General features: G+C 40.3%; 1 protein-coding gene across 1 annotated transcript in view; it reads left to right on the forward strand.

Annotated features, from left to right (window-relative positions):
- Positions 1–7500: 7500 nt before the first annotated feature.
- Positions 7501–19922, forward strand: part of ETNK1 (ethanolamine kinase 1) — a 32291-nt gene continuing 19869 nt past the window's right edge. The window contains exons 1-3 of the mRNA XM_051619854.1: positions 7501–7775; positions 18590–18849; positions 19695–19835. Of these exons, the coding sequence (XP_051475814.1) occupies positions 7620–7775; positions 18590–18849; positions 19695–19835 (557 nt within the window). The 5' untranslated portion in view covers positions 7501–7619. The remainder of the gene's footprint in view (positions 7776–18589; positions 18850–19694; positions 19836–19922) is intronic.

Here is a 19922-nt window from a genome sequence, read left to right on the forward strand (position 1 = left end):
GGTGAAGCCGGAATGAATATTCACTCCTATTTGCATGTTAAAAAATTTGCAGATTCCAACAAACCGAAAAAGTTGTCACATCTTCGGTGTAAAGACAACAGAGTAGAATCTGTTGTACAAACCGAAATATTTTAAGGGAAGATCAGAAAGAAATAGAATTTAGGAAAGCTGGTAATGATTAAGAATGTGTTTGCTTGCACTGCAGTGAGCCTTCCAGTTCTCTTTCAAGGTGTTTTGATAAAGCTTAAACTCCACTTGCACTGGGAACTCCTAGTAAGACATGATGTTCTGGTAATAGCAACTCTTGTTACCTTTCTCCTTGATTACTGTCCTGATTGCTTAACGCTTGTTGTCAGCACTGGCAGGAGCCAAGGAAGCAATAGACTTCCCCAGCAGAGACTTCAGCAAAGTTTAGCCCTTTACCCTTAGTATACTTGCTATCGTTTCATTGTATTTATTTTTCATAGTATTATTGATTTACTTTTCCAGTGGTAATACACAGCTTTATTATCCCTAAAATGGAAATGTAGTTTAATTAATGTGCCAAGCTCTCCCTTAACAATAATACAAATGAAGCTGACTAATTCAGTAATTTCCCATGCTTAGCAACAGTTGCAAGCAGATAAGTCTTTAAAAGGTATTTACAGCCTATGATTAAATATCAGGCTGTTCTGAGCCATTCTGCTCTTATGCCCACTGTACTTCTTTGGCAAGCTCCCCTAAGTTTTCAAGTTTCAGGAGTAAATAAAATCTGTATGATAAATAATGAAATAAACAGCACTGGAAAAAAATAATTATACAGGACTTCCAAAAGCAGCCTGAGATGGTGACCTACAGCTTGTAGGTACAGAATGAAAATAACTCTGCCTCTCTGAGAGTCAGATTTGCTTCTCCTCTACCCCCTTGAGACTCGGTTGCTTTGCTCCAGGGTGGAACTGGGGAGGAGGGGGTGCTGCCAGGCTCTGGGACACTCATGGGCTTTGGTGACCCTGCCCAGCTGACTCAGGACCCCATTTCAGCCCAGTCTGTCCTAGTTGTTGGCTGGGGTGGTGGGATGAGCCCTGCCTTGCCGCCCTGGGGGGAGCCCCCATAGCCCCTGGCCCTGGGGGCACCTCCAGCCATGATGCACCCTGAGGGGTGGGTGGAACATGCACCGTGGCTGGGTGAGCAGTGTTGACATCGAGGGAGCCGCTCTCCTCTCTGAACTTTAATCCCAGCTCATGTGACCATACAGATGTATGTAGCCTGTTTCACTTCATTGGGCTCCTGAAGAAGTAAATGGTGGTTTTCCTGGTGACGACAATGGAAACTGAACAGGCTGCTCAAAGGTCTGCTCCTCTGGCGTAACTGATTTTAACCAGGCTGGTTATACAACAAAAGGAGAACACCACAAGGAATACAGGAATCAGCTTAGCAAAAAAAACCTCAAACAAAACCCAAAAGACAGTGGAAAAACCCCCAACCAAGCAGTAATAAGCATGTCTATTATAGAACAAAATTAAGAGCTTTAGTAAAGGAAAATTACTGCAGAGCCAGGGATTAATCTGGGGTGCTGTTCCTTTTTCCTTGGACACAGCACAAATCATTCATTAAGGAGCTACATACTTCACAGAATCACCTCTCTGTACTTCCATTCTACCTGCAGGAAAGGACCAAAGCATGAAAGTGCTACATTAGAAACAAGGCAGGAGGATGGAAGCAAAGAAAGAGGCAAAGACTGAGCACTAGGCTATACTAGTCAGTTTCATTCCAGGGAAACTGGGATTACAGGCTTTTCAAAAGTGAAGGGACCTCTCCCATCTACCCAGCTGAGAAGTGGCAAACGTAGAGACAACACCCAAACGTGTTACTTACTTCATTGGCAGCAAGAGAATGGATGAAAGTTTAGCTCAACTATCCTCTCTTTCAGGGAGAAATACTAGTGATTCTTTCCACTTGTTTGGTAATTCCTAGTTACGGGGTTTAAAACTATCTTTGGGATTGAAAGTCATGGTGAAATTCAAAGTTGTTCCTCCTCAAGTTATTAAGGGAGGACACAAAGTCTGGTCACATTAACCTCAGATCTGTAGGAAATAAACTATAAATAGGGATGGCAGAGAAAAAATGCACATAGGGGCACCAAAAGAAAGCACCTAGCTTGAAGTGTACTGAACACACAGGCCTTTGTACATTAGCTCAAATGCTTCCAGAAAGCATGCAAGAAGCAGAATCCTTCTGATTATGTATCCATTTGATGTAATTAGATATAAACATGATAAAGCAGCATAGTTTCTGCATAATTTTTTTTTTTTTTTTTTTCTTCAGTCCTTGACTTCTTGAAACTACCAAGAAAATTGCTGGGAATGTTGTTTTTGTGAGGAAAATAATTCTGCCAGTTTCTCTCACTACGATTTCCTGCTCTTTCCTTCCCCTTCTCTCTCTCATCTCGCCCCTCTGCCACCCTTCTTTGCCTTCACTTCTTCTTTATTATTGATTCAGGTTGAATATGAATTGGCATTTATATGTGATAACCGTACTCTCAGTCTCTCAAGATAATTCTGTACACATTTTTAAATTGTTTTAATTTAGTTCAGCTAACTCCCCCCATGCTTTTTATGCTATAAAATTGATTAGAAATTTCACTAGAGAATACAGAATGGCATTCTGATAGTACCTTAAAAATAGAAAAAAGTATTCTAGGCTTCTTTTTTTATATAAGCAACATAACATTTAAATGCACGTTTGATATTGTCTTTGTTCACAGACACTGTTTCAAATTGCTGAGGTTTATACATTTTCTTCATAGGAGGACATTTAATTAGTCAATAAAATGTTAGAAAAGCTTACATTTCTATAAAGTATAAAAGCTGTTCATTTCCTCTTTTATTGCTGCAGGTGAATTTACTCATGCATGCAAGGCACCCTATATCTGCTTAAGTTGACTCTTTTTGGGTAGTTACATAGTATATATGTATTTGCTGCTCTTGGGAAAAACACCAGGATATGGTAAATCATTGGACATGTGTGCAGTTCAGGTTTAGTCAAGGATCAGTCAATTTGTTATTTTTCTTCATTTTAAAATACAGATGTGCCTATTAAAATAAATGCAAACACTGGCCTTGTTTATACTGCTTTGTTTAACTTGTGCTTTTGAGTAGTGTGATTAGTATGAAGATATTCTCTTTTCTCCTTTTACCCAGTGGCTACAATGTTTTATAAATAGCCCTAAACAAATGTACAGTTTAGCCCCACCAGCACAGAGACATCATAGAACTGCTTGTTAAGCTGTTCATTTTTATTGAGCACCTGCTTAAGCATAAGCCTGACCTGAGCAGGTTTTGTCTCTTCACTGAACTGAAATTAATGAACAGGCATGTTTAAGTGTTTTGCTTAGTTTGCTTAGATTTCTGGCAGGACTCGTGACCAGGTAACTACTCAGGGCAGTTCAGCCAGTTCATGGGCTCAGAGCCAGGGGCAGCACAGAGGGAAGGCACCCGTGCATCCATCTGAAGGGGCCTTGGAAGTAACCAAGACTATTGGCACAGATGTCCAGACTTCCACTAGAAACTTCTGAGGTTTCCAGGTGAAACCCTGAAAAGCTGAAAGAGCTGGAAACCACTAAGCTATTTAATATGTAATCACATCTGTTATCACTGCACCACTTCCATGTGGGAAAAAATAGGGGTTAGAGAGCCAAGAACTAGGTTATCACATGGAGTTTGTCAAATGAGTGTCACTAATCGGTAGCTTACTAGAAAATTAAGCCATAAAACTGCAGCAAGCATTGAGGCCTTTACTCTGCCAGTATATGCAGCTTTCAAAATATACTTGAGAAAAAGCTACCGCCTATTATTCTGTCAGGCAACTTACACAAAAAAAGGGTTTTTACCATTTCAGCAACATACCAAGCAGTATCCATCATAGAGAAATTTGTAAACTGTCAAGAGTTTTAAAAAATAATCTATTTCAAGCTACCCTTCACCAATATCAAAATTAAATCTGCTTAAATAGTACATAAACCTATGACAGAACTATCAACTTTGCATGCTGAGAGTTGTTGCTGGTAAATGGATGTGGATGATAGGGCACCAGGCACCTTAAAAATTGATTTAATAAATAAATAAATGTAAGAGTTGAATTGCATTTAAACACTGTGTGTGCAGAGATGTGATTCATCTTGACACAAATAACGCATGCCGGATAATCAACAGAGGTGACATTCTTTAAAGCACTGAAGAAAGCCTGCCATCAAAGGGCTGTGCTGGAAGTCAAACGTTATTTCTAGGCCTGCTGACTGACTTGCCTAACGGCAGGTTTAACCTTCTGATGACTTGTTTTTTGTATTTGTGAAATGAGGACAATAGAAAGTATTTTGAGACTCTCTGCAATGCAAAATGTTATTAAAATTAATTACGGCTAGAAGGGATACATTTCTCATTTATAGTCACATTTATGCACTGAGTTCTTTTGAAGCAATTGCTGAATTACTGGATTTGGAAAGCAGCCAGGAGAACTGCACCTGGGAAGTTAAAACTGGTTCTGAGCCTGACGTTGCTCTTTCCTTTGTGCTGCCTTTTTTTTTTCTCTTGGGGAAAAAAAAAACACAACAAAACAAGAGCTTATAAAGCATCCAGCACTGACCTAAAGGCAAGGTGAAAAATATAGGAATAAATGAAATGGCACAACCTGGTTTCTGATTAGCAGAATATGGAAAAGAGAATGGCAGAAAAGTGAGGGTAAGTGGGTCAGACAGGTAATAAGTAGTTAGTACCTAGACTGCCTGGCAGACCACAGGCCTAGGATAGAACTAAAGTGCCCTGTTTTCTTCAGTCCCATGTTGTGTACATCTGTGATGTAGACTTAAAATTACTTCAGTATGGTCTGCCTACAAAAATATCAGGCATTAAGAGAAAGCATATTAATAAAAAAAAACATAAGGTCTTTCTAAGAACAAGTCTACAGCTGTCATGTGCAGTTTGTAGCCTGTGAGGAGGAACCTACTGGAGTCCTTATTAATGAATTTCACAGTTTGTGAGGCACAGGTGTCAGGAGGTGGGGAAAGAAGAGGGAAAATAATTTTTTCAAAAAAGAAAAAATACACTGTTCTTGGAATCTTCAGAAAGAGTCCCAGCCTTCAGAAAATATTTTCTGTTTTTTTATTTAGACACAGTGAAATTTGCAGGAAACGAGGTAAAAAGGCAAGGAAACAGGCTGAGTAGCTAACTATAACTATTATTGAACTATTTTAAAACAGGAATTAAAAATTCCCAGTGCACCATGAGGAAAAGTAAAAAGGATGTGTCTTTATACCATGACCAGAAAGATGAAGGTGCTAGTGCCTTCATGTTCTTGGCTCTCTCATTTATTTGTTAAGTATTTAGTAGGCAGAAGCTCAGATCCCTTAATTCCCAAGCACCATGAACGCTTCAACTTCCACTCTTTATATTTAATCCTCACAGCCAACTTCTGGAAATTTAGTCAAACTTGGGTAAGTTAGCAAGACTTCCCTTAGTTAACTGCTGGAAGCTTCTGGTAGGAGTATTATGTTCAGCATCAGCAAGATTGAATCTCTGTTTAGACCAGTTCTTGTTGAAATTAACATATTGAAGCTGGAGCATTCAACCTTTGGTATTTTATTTCAACAGTAATGTCACTTCGCCCTTAGTCTTTAAGTAAGCCTTAGTTTATCATCTACCAAGCTGCCTGAGCAGAAGCAGAGGGCATCATGTATCACATTCTTGATCAAAAAGAGTGATATCGTGCTATTATGGTAATAGTATAACTCACAGGACTGAGCAATGTATAAAGGTGAGTGTGTTTAAAGAAATGTTTTTTTTCAAATTAAAAAAAAAAAAAAGTTTAACTTTCAAAATGTCCTTACTTTTAAAACAGTGGTGTGGTCTAATGGAAGAAATGGGTAGGTTCAATCAGGTGAGACAGTGAAAGAAGATTTTAAGAATGTGGTGAGTTGGTGTATGTAAAAGACAGATAGAAAATCACAGGGAAGGAAGTTATAAAACTTGAAACTTTATTTTTTTTAGGGAGGAGATTCAAACAAATTTTCTGAAAATTTTGTTATGTTTGAAATTTTATTTGGATTCCTATATTCTTAGCATTTTAATCCATAACAGAAAAAGGCTATAAATAGAGAATAACATATTTACACTAATAACACCAACCCATAAACATTACATTTTCATTTAAAATGCAAGAGGGGAAATTTGATTTGTTGAACTCCTACAAAATAGACTCCTGGCTCTAAACATTTTAAACACTTGGTCTGAACCAAAGATTAGACAGAAGAGAATGCTAAGATTAATGATCACAAGGAATGAGAGAAAAAATATTTAAGAAGGAAACTACTTGAAAAATTGTTGACAGACTATTCCAAAAGTTTAATCCTGTATAAGGGGAAAGGCATACAGGTGAGTGAACGAAAAACAAATATTGGGATAGGGTGGGGTGCTCAACAGAAATAATAGAAGTGATGGTGCACTTACGTAGCAAGGCCAGGCAAAACTCTTTGTTGACAACAGCAACTCTTGGTAAAAGACAAGACACATTCACAAGCAGATGGTCATGGATGACACAGTAGAAAGGTCATTGCACTTTTGGAGAGGAACCCTTAGGAAAATATTGAGAACTAAACCTGTAGAACGACGTGTTTCCCTCACAGGAATATTTGAGTGTAAATTACGCCCCTTTCTCCTGACCTGGGTTTATTTAGAGTATTAACTCTTCAGGGAAGAGACCGGCCATTATTCTGTTCGGATAATTCCTGCACCTTAGGCTAAATTTATAAGTTGCTTTATAACAGGATCTTCCTGAGCCTTCAGTGTTCCCTATGTGGCAAGATCACAGAATGTGACAGGAGCAAGGTACTCAACAGGAGAATTAGGGGCAGCATCAAGATATTTCTAAAGAAGTCAGTATCATTTGCTCCTGGCTGAACAAGGATGATCCTCATAAGGGTGTTCAAACCAGGGCGGGCGCGTGTCGCGACACTCCCTCGGCGCCCCGAGGGTCCCCGAACAGCATCACACCGCAGCTGCCTGAAACCGGAACGCGGAGCGAGGCGGTGAGCAGCTCTACACCCTGCAGGGGAAAGCGGAGTTGAGGCGGGTGGGGGGGGGGGAGCGTTGCGAAGGCGAGCACAGGAATTCAAGACGCAAACGAAAGGCAGCAGGTAACTCGAAGCCTGATGAGAATCAGCCGCTTGCCCGGCGAGAGGCTGGGCGGCCGCTGCCGGCCCGCGCTCCCTCACGCCCCACCCGCGGGCGCCTGCGGGCCGCTCCCCCGCGCCGGCCCCGCCACAGCCGCGAGGAGCGCTTGCTGGTGACCCCCCCCCGGCGGCAGGTGCGGGCGGGCAGGTGCGGGGGCGGACGGGCAGGTGCGGGGGCGGACGGGCGGGCGCGGAGCCCCGCGGGGCAGGCGGAGGGCAGGGCACCGCAGACCCCGCCCGCTCTCCCAGGCTGCTCCGCGCCGCAGCCGGGGGGAGGTGGAGCCGCTATATCGGCAGCCCAAGTGGAAATTTCCCCCTCAGTTGCCGGCGCCGCCGCCGCGGAGGAGACGCTCGCCGGGTCCGCCCGTCCTTGCCGCCCTGCGCCGCGTCCCGCACCGCCGCCCGCCCGCCCGCCGTCATGTCCAACTACATCCACGTCCCGCCCGGCTCCCCGGAGGTGCCGAAGCTGGACATCACGGTCAGCGAGCAGGAGGGGCCCGGCTGCCGCCAGGGCGCCCTCCAGCTCTTGCGCCGCCTGCGGCCCCACTGGAGACCCGAGGAGGTGACGCTGCAGGTACGCGGGGCGCTGGGCCCGTCGCCGAGGCCTTGTGCTCGGGTCCCCGGCGCAGGATGCGGCGGCCCCAGCTCGGGGGGAGAGGGAAAGGAAAGAGGAAGGAAGGAAGGAAGGAAGGGGGGAGGGCGGGCGGCCATTGTGCGGGGGAGCTGCTGCCGCGCTTCCTTCCCCTCCCCCTTCCTCCTCGCTCTCCCAGCGCAGCCCCCTGTGCTGAGCCCCATTCGCTCGGCAGCCTGGCGGCGGGGCGTGTCGGCGCGGCAGCATCCCCTGCTCCCGCTGCCGGCCCCCCCCGGCCCTCTCTCTTCCTGCCCTGCCGCTCGCCTGCCTCTTCCTCCTTGCGCGTCTCCCCCGCTGGAGCTTGGCTCCCCGCCGGGACCCGGGGGGTGGGCAGGCTCTACCCCCCGCTCCGGGTTGGCGCCCCCCGCCCCGCCGCACGCCCGGCGCCCGCTGCCGGCCCGAGGGCGGCGATGCCGGCGAGGGAGAGGAAGGGGAAAGGGAAGGGGAGGGTCCCGTGGGGTTCGCTCTTGCCGGATCCGTGCTGAGCAGGGCGTGTTCGTGAAGCGGCTGGGGGGCTCCCCCAGCTCCCCGGGGCAGAGGAGGGGGCGGGGGCCGCTCCCCCGGGCGCCACCGGCCCCGCGCCCTCCCGTGTAGCAGCTGAACACGAGTGCGTGCCTTGGGTTCGCTGCGGGGTTTGGTTTTAGGCTGAGGGTGTCTCAGAATCGGGTCCCGTTAACGACCTCGCTTGCATCGTAGAAGTATCGCCGCTCGGTCTCTGGTCTTCTCTAGGTGAGCAGTCATTCATATGTATGACGAGCCATCGGCTTGAGGATTGGCTGCTTTCGTGCTTCTAGAATATACTTAACCTGGCCCCACACAAGCCTTCACTCACTTTACCTCGCCAAAATAGCAGCTCCGTTGCTGCCTGTGTTTAGTTGAGCATTTTGTTATATGCTCTTGATCTGTGATATTCATCATTTACTAATATGTAGAAGTGTCCTATTTTAGTGAACTTCCTCTGAAGGGAGCTGCTGGGACCATTTTGTATAGAAAAACCGAGTGCATCGAGGTAACGGCACATAAACTGGCTGAAGAAGTTTATTGACAGGAAAAACAGCTTGACACATGACAATCCAGTTAGTATGAAAATAAAGCTAATGAGGTTTTTAATGTAATTTCTTGGAGGGCTGTAGCCGTAAGTCAAGCAGAGTCTCAACATCTTGCTGTACAAGGAATATAGTGTACCACAAGTAATACCAAATGGGGGTGTTAGAGTTCATGGAATTATAGAATGTCTCTAGTTGGAAGGGATGCATGAGGATCATCGAGTCCAATTTTCCTGCTCCTTTGAGGACTGTCTGTGTTTTTGTTCTTAGTTATCTTGTGAAGGTACTTCTCAACAGAACATTTTAATTTTTTTAATTCAGCAATGCTTATATGTTAAATGGAGACAACTTCTTACGAAGGAGGGATGACTCTAACCTTTTGGGAAGGTTCTAGGACGTTTAAGAAAAAAAAGCTGCTTTCTTCCTGTCACCCACTTTGAAAGATGCAATTAACAAAATACAAACCACTGGTACCATTGGTGTGGAACAAGGACTCATTTGCCTGGCCATGCAATACTAAAGTAACAGACTGCTGTCTGCGGTTAGAGGTTTCTGTTTAAAAATGGTTTAAGTTTTGTTTCAACCGAGTTAGCTTAAGACCAAAGCTTTACAACTTCCCCCCCCCCCTTTTTTTTTTCTCCTCCATTTAAACGATGGAAGAAGATTGTATTGGTGAAGCTCTTCAGAGGCCTTTTATGTTTAACTCCTGAATTAAAACTGTTGTGTGTACCAAGCAATGCATGTGGTTCAAAACTAGTTGTGTTGCTACCATTGCTGCAATCTTACGCATGCATCACACAGTAAGATGCTGAAATGAAAGATGATGGTTTTAAGAGGATGGGAGTGAACAGAAGGTCTGCCTTGGAGTCTTCTCATTAGAGGGTCATCTATTTTGTAGGGAAATGAAAGTGAAAATAATGTCTTGCATTGGAAATATAACTGACTAATCTGAAACAGCAGCATCATAGGAAAGTAGACAAAGAACATTGATAGGTGGAAGGAAATCCTGCTTCCTCTGTTGGACCCTTCCATTTGTTCTTAGTGCTTCTTAGGTCAGAACAATTGGTAAGAAGTTGAAGAGTCCAGAGTTTGACTGTAAAAAGTTAATTAACTTCTCTTGGAAAAAGTTACTGTTGTGTATCAAATTGTTTAGTCAGCTAAACAATTTTAAAACAGTGTAGTTAAAAAAATTTAATGCTTAACCCTCACTTTCTGTAAGATTAATAAGTATCTGAAATAATGAATATATGAGCATTTTAAGTTTTTGCGTCATAGCATGAGACGTAAGTAGAGGACAGAGGATGAACTAATTTAAATCTGCAGCACTTCAATTTTTATTTGAGTTATCAGAAAACCCATAGAAACCACAAACATTTCAATTATTTGCTGAATCACAGCAGTTCTACTGTAATTTATTTCCTATCTCAAGTTGTTATGTTAACCTGTATCTGTTCAATAAGTGAATCACGGTACAAATATTGACGTTCTCTGGTAAGGAGGAAGAAAATTTTCCTGTTGAAACACTTATCTTCGTGTAGATCCTCTGTGCAGTTGTCATGTGCAAATGTACTAGAAGCTGCGTGGAACTGGTTGTTATTTTTTGACTCTTAAATTTTTGACGTTTGCTTTCTCTGCTTTACAGTAATACAAAGCAGTGTCATTAAAACAAATTGTGCTTTTTTGCAATAGTTGCTTTTGATTGTGTAACTGCTGATTCTAGTAATAACATTGTAGTTCAGGTTGGAAGGGATCTCTGGAGGCCTCCCAGCCTCCTGCTGAAAAAGCTCACTGCTTGCTAACTCTGAAAATGGCTGTGGTAAATGGGAGAAACAGATTTAAAAAAAAAAATTCATAAACAAATACTTTTCAAAACTCAGTCAAAACCTGTTTTGAGTTAGTTAGCAGCTTGAATTATGACAGTGAACATTAAGTTATTTATATTTAGGACAATACTTTATTAATGAAATATAAAAATATAATAATTTTAACTTTTTCCTGTCTTAAAGAGTTTTTGTCACTCTTCCTAATGTGAAAGGGAATGTTTCCCACTTTCAGAATTTTTTATTTTTCCTTCTTCTATGGCTTAATTTATATTAGTATTTGAAGGAGGACCAGTGTTTGGTTACAGTATGAGAAGGTTACTTGCTACTAAGTAAATGCAGATTCAGGATCCTTTTATCTCATGACCTATTCTGCAGCAGGTAGGTCTGGTCATCATGAAGGATTCAGTTGGTTGATCCACAATTTCTTGTCTGCAGTGTAATATTTTAGTGCAGGAAAAACAATCTGTTTCTTTCCACTATGAAGTAAACTTATTAGTGAAAAGGATTGATATTTATAGTGTTATTTTACACCATTATTTGGATAGACCAGCATTATCTCTTTTATGCAAAAAAATCTGCTGCAAAATTAGTCACAGATTTAAAATTACAAAAATGATGTGCTAGCGAACAGTGTTCTCCTGGCCCAAACCTGAGGAGAGAGGGGAAAAAGAAAATATCAGTTTTGCAGAAGGGATCAAATTCTTCAACAAGATTCTTCCTCCCCCTTTGAATCCTGCAAGTTCCTGGTATCTCCAAATAACTAAGTTTGGGGTTTTTTTGACCTTTCTTTTCTGGTGCTCTGTCTGTGTTTGCAAGATGTATATTTCCTTGCATCTGTCAACACTATCTGTGACTTTACTACTGCAGCATTTTATGTTTTTTTGCAGTAAGTTGTTCCTGTAACTATGAAATGTGAACATACAAGACAGACCCATGCTTGTGAAGAATTGTACTTTCACTAGAAAAACACTCATCCCCCCCTTTTTTTAGTATACCAGATTAACTTTTCTCTGTCTCTTTGCTTTTTCTTCCTGTCTTGCACTCAGTTTTTCATCAGGCAGTATTTTCTGGCTGCTGCTCTAATTTCTTGTGTAAATCTTGGTATGTTCTTTATAACAAGCTATGATTAGATTCAGATTTCTGAACTAATTGAAATATTTCACAGTTTATTTAAACAGACTGAGTGTGGGTTTTCAAGCATTGAAATACTTGAATGGAAATAGTATTTGTCTCTGGGAAATGAAGTAAACTTTTGTATCTTAGCATTACTACATTTTAAGAGGGTTGTTTTTAATTGCTTAGCTGGTCATGCTTTTCAGCAGTTGTGGAAGTAGTAGAAGAAGAACTGAGTTCACAGACTAACATGCTGAAGTGCTAATATGTCTTCAAGGGGGAAGTGGTGATACAAAGAAAGACTTAAGAAAAGCTAGTGTTGCAGAATGTGCATTGCTGATGTGTTGTGGAAAAACCGTAATTTGAGGTGTGCCTTAAATGCAGTGTCACAGTAAGTGGGAAATGTAAGCAGTCTTAGTTGTCATTTGAGGCTGGGTTTGTGTTTCTCCATTCTTACTAAGCTGCTGATAAAGCTTCATGATCTCAATTCCTTGTTAAGGGTTTTCTGTGCTATCAGTGGGTGGGGCAGCAGCTGTGCATGTGGTGATGTTCTGTGTAATCGATGTGCCACATCACAGTGCGTTATGTGGTTGTGTTTGTATTAATGATTGGTTCTAATTACAGCAAATCAATATTTGCTTGGGCAAAGCTTGTATCTAGCCATGTAGTGGCTTATAGCTTATGCTTTAGACTTCTAACATTGGAAAGGAAGTTAGCTATCTGAAATGTTGTAATTCTGGGTTTTCTTCCTCCACTGTTATATGGCTATTTAATGTGAAAATCTTCCAGGTAGGACCAGCAAATTAATTCTATGAGTTAAAATAAAAATCTTAGACTCATTTTCTATTAGCTTTTTTTCATTTATCTGTAACTGTTTTTGTCAGTATAACGAAAATCTGTAAAAATATTTAAAACAACTCATCACTTAAAAAGTTGTAACTAGCTACATGAGGTTGGAACCTGTTGATACTTTAAAGTCCCTTCAAACCTTACGCATTCTGTGATTGTGATCTTATCACACATTTAGATCAGAATAAGTCCTTGTGAGGGGTGACATACCTGTAGTATTTTAAAATAGATGTTAAATATAATTTTATATGGTATTTATATTGAGAATATGGAGGATATGGATCTTCAGTTAACAACTTAAGAAAAACAAAATGAAAAACAAACCTAAAACAAAAACACATGTAGTGAAAAAAAGCACCCCTTCATTCTTCCATGAAGCTGTAGGATTGATGGTTTGGCAGCCAAAAAAATATTTAATGTACTATTTTACAGCATAGGTAGGTATTGCTTTGTCCATGCTGCTGTCATGGCAGAGCACATCACGAGTTCAGTAGAAAACTCAGTTCAAGTCTGTGGCTACCTTACTCTAGAATGGTGATGTTAACTTTCTGGCTCCTTGCTTGCCTTTGTACTTATAACACCAAATGGTCTTATTCATGATTGTAACCACCAAAATTATGTAGACAATGGCTTTCACCTGCAGAGTGTAATGATCTAGAAAATACGGCTCCAGAGCCTGGAGACCTTTGGATGGTGTTTCTTCTAAGCCCTGCTGAATAGATGAGAATTTACCAAAAGCCTGCATTTTCAAGTAATTGTACTTTGTCTTTCTTTTATGAATAGCTACAGAAAGAAGAAATTGAGAAACAACTAGCTTTGGTTCAAGAAGTTGAATTACTGAAAGATGTATACTTGTGGATGTGCCTGTGTAGACTCTGTGTTCCCAGAAAAAGTGAAATTGTCTTACAATACAAACTTGAAGTTTTGTGACTGTTGAAGAAGCATGTTTTAAAAGTCTGTTTCTTTCTGGAGATATCAATGTGCAGTTCTGGGGTTCAGCAGCAGAATGGAGGGAATTTCTACTTACTTATGCTGAAGCTTTGCATCACTGTTTTATTACCACAGTGATGCAATACTGCTTTCTGAATTTCTGCTCTTATGGGTGTAGTAATAGTCTAGAATGAAAAAAACCGGCTTGGTTTTACATCTTTTCTGTCAGTGATAAGTTCTCTCTCTGTTGTCCCATGACACTTTATTTCTGCCTGTTCATGCTTGTTACATGTGATCATAATTTTGTTCTCCTTTTGAACACCTGGAGTAACAGAGCAGTTAAAAGCTTTTCTTGAAGGACCTGCTTAGGGGATAGGAACGTATCCATCCCATGCCCTTTTCTAATAACCTGATGATTACTGATAAAGAGTGCTTTTAGTGCAAATGTCTCAGAAAGATGCTTCATGTCTTGGCTGAGTTTTTGCTGCTCTTCCTAGATTCATTCGGCCTATGTTCTACCATATGCTGCTTGCAGGCTGCATTTGAGTAACTCGAGTGTATTTGTAGCTGTCACTCTATTTCAGTAAACAGTTTCTATGTGTTCCCAAGAGCTAGAAAGCCTTGACTTCAAGCTCAACCTCTTGACTGGATTGTGGGACAGTATAAATAACATTCTGGAAATGTTTTCAGAATTTAGTTTTAGCTTTGTGTCACCTCACTTAAAAGCAGGTGTTACAGTGCGCGAAGTACATATCATGATAATTAAATTGTTGCAGATGAGAAGAGTAGCAGAATCTTGCTTCTTGGCTTTTTTTGTGTGTTGCATCATGTTCTTGATTTCTCTTGACTCTCTGTATTTTTTTTAAATCTATTTCTAGAATTTCCTATCGGCTATTCATAACAATGTGTAGATTCTTCCACTGTCTTCCACATGGCCTAGGGAATTTACTCTCTTATCCATGTCCAGAGCACATTCTTCATTTATGCTTCTCAACTGGTGCTTTTGTTATAGAGCTCCTGTCTTGCTTTGCTGTATCTCACGTTACCTTTCGGGCAAGGCATTCTAAGCTGATTCTTCAAATGCTGCAGTGAAGACATTCTGAATAAATAATGGAGTGTTACATTTATTTACTGGTAGGAAACATTAGGTTTTTTTTCACAGTGGAATATGGAAATTGTCTACTCTGAATAATGTTGTTAGAAAAGTAAGCAAACTTTTTTTTTAAGAAGCAATAACTAAAGCACTCCTGGGTGTAAACAATTACTTATAACAGCATGTTACAAATTGATGCTAATAAGTAGAGTTCCTAAATTAACAGTTGAGGGAGTCCAATTTCCTTGTTGTAGTTTTCTTTTTATTAACAGTAATGAGACTCTTTTTAAGGGGATAAATGACCTGTGCAGTATGACAAAAGCTGTACAGTGGCCAGAAGCTTCTGTTTAACAGCATAAGCATGTCAAATTCTTACCATTATGTTGCATCAGCACTACTTAACATCTGTTTTCTTTTTAGTATCACCGTTTCTGATGACCTTAGAGCCTTGTATACTGCATGGTACAATTTTGTATGGAGAAAGACAGGCTTTATTAGAGGATTGTTTTATAGGAAGTAGAAAACAGTAACAGAAGTTCCAGTTACTTGAAATACTGCTGTTGTGTGTTAAGAGTTACTGCCTATTTTAGTTGGTGCCTTTACCAATTGATAATCACAGCAGTTTTCTTTTGAGGAGGTAGTGAATTTTATACTTGCTAGTTTTACACCTTCTTGGTTCACCAGAACTTTCACTTTCAGCCCTGCAGTGACAGAGTAAGAGCTTTTTCTAGTGCTACATTGTACAAGTTTTCATTTAAGTATGGCAGACAAGAGACTTTAACTTAAACAACAACTCAAGACACAACTTTGCAAAGTGCTCTTCAAAATTTGTAGTAAGTTAATTCTGGTTTTATGCTAAAATGTATGAGAGCTGATACTTCTACATTGATTTGCCATATTCAAGTGGTTTGTCCTGTTCTTAGCTCCCCACTATGAGAAAGAGGCTCACTTGAGCAAGTCTAGAAAAGATGGAGTATCTTGCATATGAGGAGGAGCTGAGAATATTTGGCCTGGATAAAAGAGGACTTGAAGGCATCTTATAAATAAATACCTGATGAGAGGGAATGACGAGGGAGCCATGCACTTTCCTCTTTGCCCAGTGACAGACAAGGCAATAGTCACAAAATAAAACATGAAATTCCACCTGAACGTAAAGTACTTCTGTTTACTGTGGGATGGTAAAAAACTGGAATAAGTTGCCCAGACAGGTTGTAGAGTCTCCAGACTTGCCAGTGATTTCAGTGGACACAGCCCTGGGCAACAGATTTTAGTTGTATTAATTAACATTGTAACATTTAGTTACTATGAAGACTGTTTCAGACATTGTTCTTAATTAGTTGACTCCTATTCTGGGTTACTAAAATAATAGCTAGTAATAAAATATGTCCATAAACTGTAAAGTCTTAATTTTGAGTATATCAAGGAGGCTTTGTAAGCCAGTTGATTTGGATTTCTGGTTACCACATGTGGATTAGAGGTAGCGACTTGCTGAACCTACTTCTGCAAGATTGTTTCTAACTGTTTAAGAAAAATGGACTATCCATGTATCCTCCCTCTGCTGTTCTGCATCTTTTCTCAGGAACTCCGTCTGTTTCTTGTTATTTATGGTTACAACTAAAGCTTCCACAGTCCTTTTCTGTATTTATAAGTTTGTTCACCTCATCATAAGAGGCTGTTGAGGAAAGCAAGGCTAAGAGCTGAAACACAACCTCTTCCACTGTGCATGTCTTGTATTTTCCTAAATGGGGAGTCTTGACCCGACTGCAGAATTTTTCATTTAAGAAATAAAATAAATTGCTCCCGATTCTCTAAACTGCTGATAGTTGGAAATAAACTGTCACTGGTGTTCGAATGATACAACTTCACTTTTCAAAATAACAGTTATGTCTTGGACATGAGAAAAGAAGTTGAAGATTCTGAATTTTGTTTTGTCTTAAAGAACAACCAAACCAAAGCCCACAACAGAAAAAACCCATGCAAACTGTCCAAGGTTCTAAGGAATGATGATGCTGAGAATTTGCCTGTTGTTGACATGTATTCTTAATAAACTTTTTTTTTAGTAAATATTAAGTTTTAGTGAAAGGTCTGAAATGCCACCGATGGCTCTATTTGTCAGTATTTTTGATCTGGGCTTGAAGAAGACATGCAGGGAAGGGAGTATTGAAGGAACATCTCTAAATAAGGAATTAAAACTTGTTATTAAACAGTTGGTATTTTAATTCTGATAAATAGATTTCATTTTCCAGATGATTTTCTGACTTCTGTTAGGAATTTTAAAACAAAAATCTGTACTGGGTCATCAGATTGCCTTTAAATTAAAGTTGCTTGCAGCTTCAAGGACCTGCGTATTTTGAAAAAGATCTAATGAAGGTAATCAGACTGTGTCTCTACTTGTCTCTTGTACATATGCCAGAAGAGTTAGCTAAATGAGAATTAATGATGAGAACACTTCCTAAAGAAAGATGTCAAGTTAAATCTTCAGGATGCTTCCCCATTTTTGTATGCTTTCCCCAAATTTTATATGTCTGTATATGTTAACCAACTTGAAGCTGCTTCTTGTGGCTCGCTTGTTTTGGTGCAAGGACCTGAAAGGAGGTTATGTTCTTTGTGGTAGGATTTGTTCTTTTTTAATTGGGTTTTATGTAGGGTTTTGGGTGCAACAGTGGAAGGAGAGGCATGACTGTAAACACAAAAAAAATTTCTATTTGAATATAAATTACAGTTGCTGTGAGATCCTTGACTTTCAAGTTGTTTGATTCTCACCTTTAAGTCTGCAGGAGACAGTTCAGTAGTTATGGAAACATTTAGTGTTATTCCTTGTGTTGTTGATTGTCACCTGTTAATAGCTTGTCCTTCTGTCACTTACCTAACAGTTAGGGTTGATATGGGTATTGCTCACCTAGCAAGTTCGTAAGCATTCAGTTTGAGTTGACAGAGTGCAAAGAGTTTGAAAGTGCCAAAGATCTTGTTTTCTGGGCTGTAAAACTGTCCTGGATTGGAGGAGGAGATTAAGAGCTTCTGTGTTATTCTTGCAGGCATTGGGTGGCATTTCAAGTGCTTAACTACATGCAACTGGGCACACAGAGCGGTCTAGTTGTTGTCAAGTAGCATCTGCAAGAGTTCAGCCTGTATAATGTGTATTTTAGGCCTTCTTATAAAATGTGAAAAGAGAAGCAGCAATTAAGGAGTGGGTGGTTTTTTGCATCCCCCCCACAGCTAGGAACTTCTAGTATCCATACCTCCATCATTATTTGAAAGGCAGTGAGTAAGTTATCATTAAATGTAAACATAATGGTCCAATAATGTTCTTGTTTTTATAGAAAGCTACTTAATCTTCAGTATGTTCAGGCATCAGTGATTAGACTGATAAAAGTCTAGTGAGTTGCAGGGCTTTACAAATTGTATTTATGTTTTAAAATGCTTTTAAAATGATGTACCAATTATTAAGTAAAATGGAAGGATAGTCTTGTCAAAAGCTTTTAATTTGGCTGAGGTCTTGAATTTTAAGTACTGTCTCCAATTTGCTGCCTGTATTCATCACTTTTCGTAGTGGTTGAGGATTGCTGCTTTGTTGGGACTTTGATTTAAACCATTTCAATGCATCAGTTTGAGTGGTTATGTAGAAACTCATTTTACTGTATTGAGCTTTCAGTTACTGCCTTTTACATGTGATATTTCTTTAGTTCACTGTAACATCCACATTTTTCTCTTCTCCTTTCATGTGTGGCTGAGGAACAAAAAAAAACAACTTGCAGTTTTCTCCTTTTTTTTCTGTATCTTAGTTTTATTTAGTTAATGCTCAAACATTTGTGTGTTATGCACTAAAGAATAACTCTGCATTTTTTTTCCTGCATCTTGAAAATGCAGATCTGAGTTGCTTATGCATTGTTGTTTACTTTTCAGCTGTTCACCGATGGAATCACCAATAAACTAATTGGCTGCTATGTGGGTGACATAACAGATGATGTGGTTCTAGTTAGGATCTATGGAAACAAGACTGAGCTCTTAGTAGACCGAGATGAGGAAGTGAAGAGTTTCCGTGTGTTGCAGGCTCATGGCTGTGCACCTCAACTATACTGTACTTTCAATAATGGCCTGTGCTACGAGTTCATGCAGGGAGAAGCACTGGACCCAGAGCATGTATGCAATCCAGATATTTTCAGGTAAGCTTTTACATTTTTTTAAAATTACTGTTCCTTTGTTCATATTATAATTTCATTATTAAAGTTCCATGATTCATTTATAGTGTTCTGTCAGGCCCAAAGGATCTCAAGCTTAGTTTATGAGCAGGCAGAAAAGAATTACTTCTGTAAGGCTGCACTAAGTTGGTGTTCACACTCTTCGTGGCTCACTGTCCTCTGTCTTAGTTAACATGGTATTTCAGTGCTGAACAAATGGTCCTTGCTGCCTCCCCAGAAGACTATATACTAATTAGAGGTCTGCTTGTTGTGAGTATTTAACACTTGCACATTACTTTTGCGGAGATCATTTAACATGATGGGAGCTGCAGGGGGCTGGACTTGATTAAAGCAAGTACTCCTAGCTCTGTTTCTAATACATTGCTTTTCTGAATAGGGTCAAGATAGTCTTCCATTGTTTAAGCCATTAGCAGTGAAAAGAAAGTGCTGATGTCTTAAGATTTTAGCTTTCCATCTGTGCACTGAAATGTATTTTCCTAACAATGGCAGCTGATTTGAGTCAACTCTTCTAAAGATAATCAAGTTGAAGAGTCGACTATAAATACAGGTCAAGTCTGCATGCTGTACCTGAACTTCTGCCTCCCCTCTCTGAAATAGTGCTGGTAATAACCTTTTGAGTCTTTAGAGATGCTACCCTATAGCTATGTTGCTCTTAGTTAAACCCTCTTTGAATTCCCTTGCTCCATTGTCTATAGTTTTTCTGTTAAATATATTGTAGTTGTCTTCTCTTTTTGCTAGGAAAAATATGATAAAGAGGGTAAGATCTATTGCAAACATAACATTAAATTAAACTCTGGTGGTTTTTTTAGACTCATTGCCAGACAGCTTGCTAAAATCCACGCTATTCATGCACACAATGGATGGATCCCTAAATCTAATCTATGGCTGAAGATGGGGAAATACTTCTCTCTCATACCCACAGAATTTATGGATGAGGAAGTAAATAGAAGGTGTGTATTTCATTATGTGCTTTCTATATTTCCCTTCCTTCTGGTTGAGGGTATAGAAGAATGCTTAAAAAATAGGTTTGGCTTACC

The sequence above is a fragment of the Apus apus genome, chromosome 1 (genome assembly GCF_020740795.1).
Source record: "Apus apus isolate bApuApu2 chromosome 1, bApuApu2.pri.cur, whole genome shotgun sequence".
Taxonomy (NCBI): domain Eukaryota; kingdom Metazoa; phylum Chordata; class Aves; order Apodiformes; family Apodidae; genus Apus; species Apus apus.